Genomic DNA, 1,607 nt, shown 5'->3' on the forward strand with positions numbered 1-1,607 from the left:
TTAACATATCTGGTCCTTAGGGCTTGATCTTGTACCACTGTTATCATTCCTTCAGTTTCCTTCTTGAGCTCGCTTATTATTGTATAATGGAAGTAAACCCTCTTTCAAACATGTTTTATTAAAAATCATTGCTGCATCAGCTGCATTAATTTTATAGAGGTTCTTCTCTACTTTTCTACTTACTTATACTAGTGAGCAATGCACCTGCTCACTGAAGCCCTCATAAAGAGGCATCTTTACCCGTGAGATGAAGGAAGTAGCTATGAAATTAAAGACCAAAGGGGACATCACTGTACACTGGGCGGACCAGATAGCTTCATAAAAATGAAGGAATGCCAAGGGAAGCTTGACGGCATCTTGTCAGACTCCTCAAAGTTTGAGCATCTCACACGAAACCTGACCGAGGACATCAAGAGGGATGCCAACTGGGTCTTCAGTACCATCAATGCGGCAACTAACACTGTCCACCTCCCGCCTATCTTAGCAGATTTCAGCCTTGGTTACCTCTATGGGAATGTGAAAACCCATAAGGAAGGCAACCCTCTCCACCAGATTATCAGCCAGATACCTGCCCCGACATATGCCTTGGCCAAGCACCTCAATCAAATCCCGAGCCGCTACAGCCTGAGTACATTATTGGGGTTCCTCAAGGAAATTTGCAACTCCACTTGCACTGGCATCATGGTGTCCCTTGATGTCGAATCCACATTCACAAACATGCCCGTTGACGAGACCATCGACATCATCCTGAATTGTATCTACCTGCTTCCGTCAACGGCCCCACTCAATATCCCAGAAGCCTCTCTGCACACTTTAATGGACATCTGCACAAAAGAGCCCCCTTCTACACCCATCAAGGACAGATGTTCTGTCAGAAGGGATGGTTTTGCTTTGGGTTCTCCTCTTGGAGTCCTCTTCGCCAACTTCTACATGGGCATGGTGGAAGAGAGGGATTTGCTCAGAGCCAGTGCCGGATAAAGTAGAAGCCCTTTGTCACCAATTCCAGTTATGCAGCATGCGTAACTACGCTGTCAAGTTAAGTTAGCCTAATGATCAGCCTCCCCTTAAGTAAGACAGAAGATGGCCTCTGGACTTCTATCTATATGAAGAAGACCAATTTGGGAATGTGCCTCGTTGGGGATAGCGATTGCCCTATCAGGTTTAAAAGCTCCACCGTCAAGGCCTTTGTGAAAAGGGCCCTCTCCCATTGTTCTACCTTGGAGCTGGGAGGACACACACCTGGGGCTTGATAGAGCTTCACAGATGCTCATTAACAATGGGTATTCTAATAAGCTCATCAACCAATAGTATCAAAATATATTATAAAGCCTTCATGCATTCTCAGTATTGTGAGGAGGAGAACTCAATGAGGAAGATCATCAAGGAGAACATCCTCGCCACCCTAGGTGGAAAGACAGTGGACCCTCATAATATATGTAGTTTCACAAAGTGCCTTTGTGAAACTGGATGCAGCTAGAATCGTGAGGCGCTAACGAAGTGTGCGTTCGTATGTGTGCGTGCGCCTCTTCCCTTTAATAGTTTCATACGCAAGTCTAAGGGGGGATTTTTGATAGAGGCGTCTTCGAGAGAAAGGCAAGATGCCGTGG

General features: G+C 45.9%; 1 protein-coding gene across 1 annotated transcript; it reads left to right on the forward strand.

Moving 5' to 3' along the window:
- Window positions 1-324: 324 nt before the first annotated feature.
- LOC135208077 (uncharacterized) lies at window positions 325-978 on the forward strand. The gene has a single exon (XM_064240226.1). It carries the CDS (start codon window positions 325-327, stop codon window positions 976-978), a length of 654 nt encoding a protein of 217 aa, XP_064096296.1.
- The last annotated feature ends 629 nt before the right edge of the window (window positions 979-1,607 follow it).

This window comes from Macrobrachium nipponense, chromosome 34 (assembly GCF_015104395.2).
Source record: "Macrobrachium nipponense isolate FS-2020 chromosome 34, ASM1510439v2, whole genome shotgun sequence".
NCBI classification, from domain to species: Eukaryota; Metazoa; Arthropoda; class Malacostraca; order Decapoda; family Palaemonidae; genus Macrobrachium; species Macrobrachium nipponense.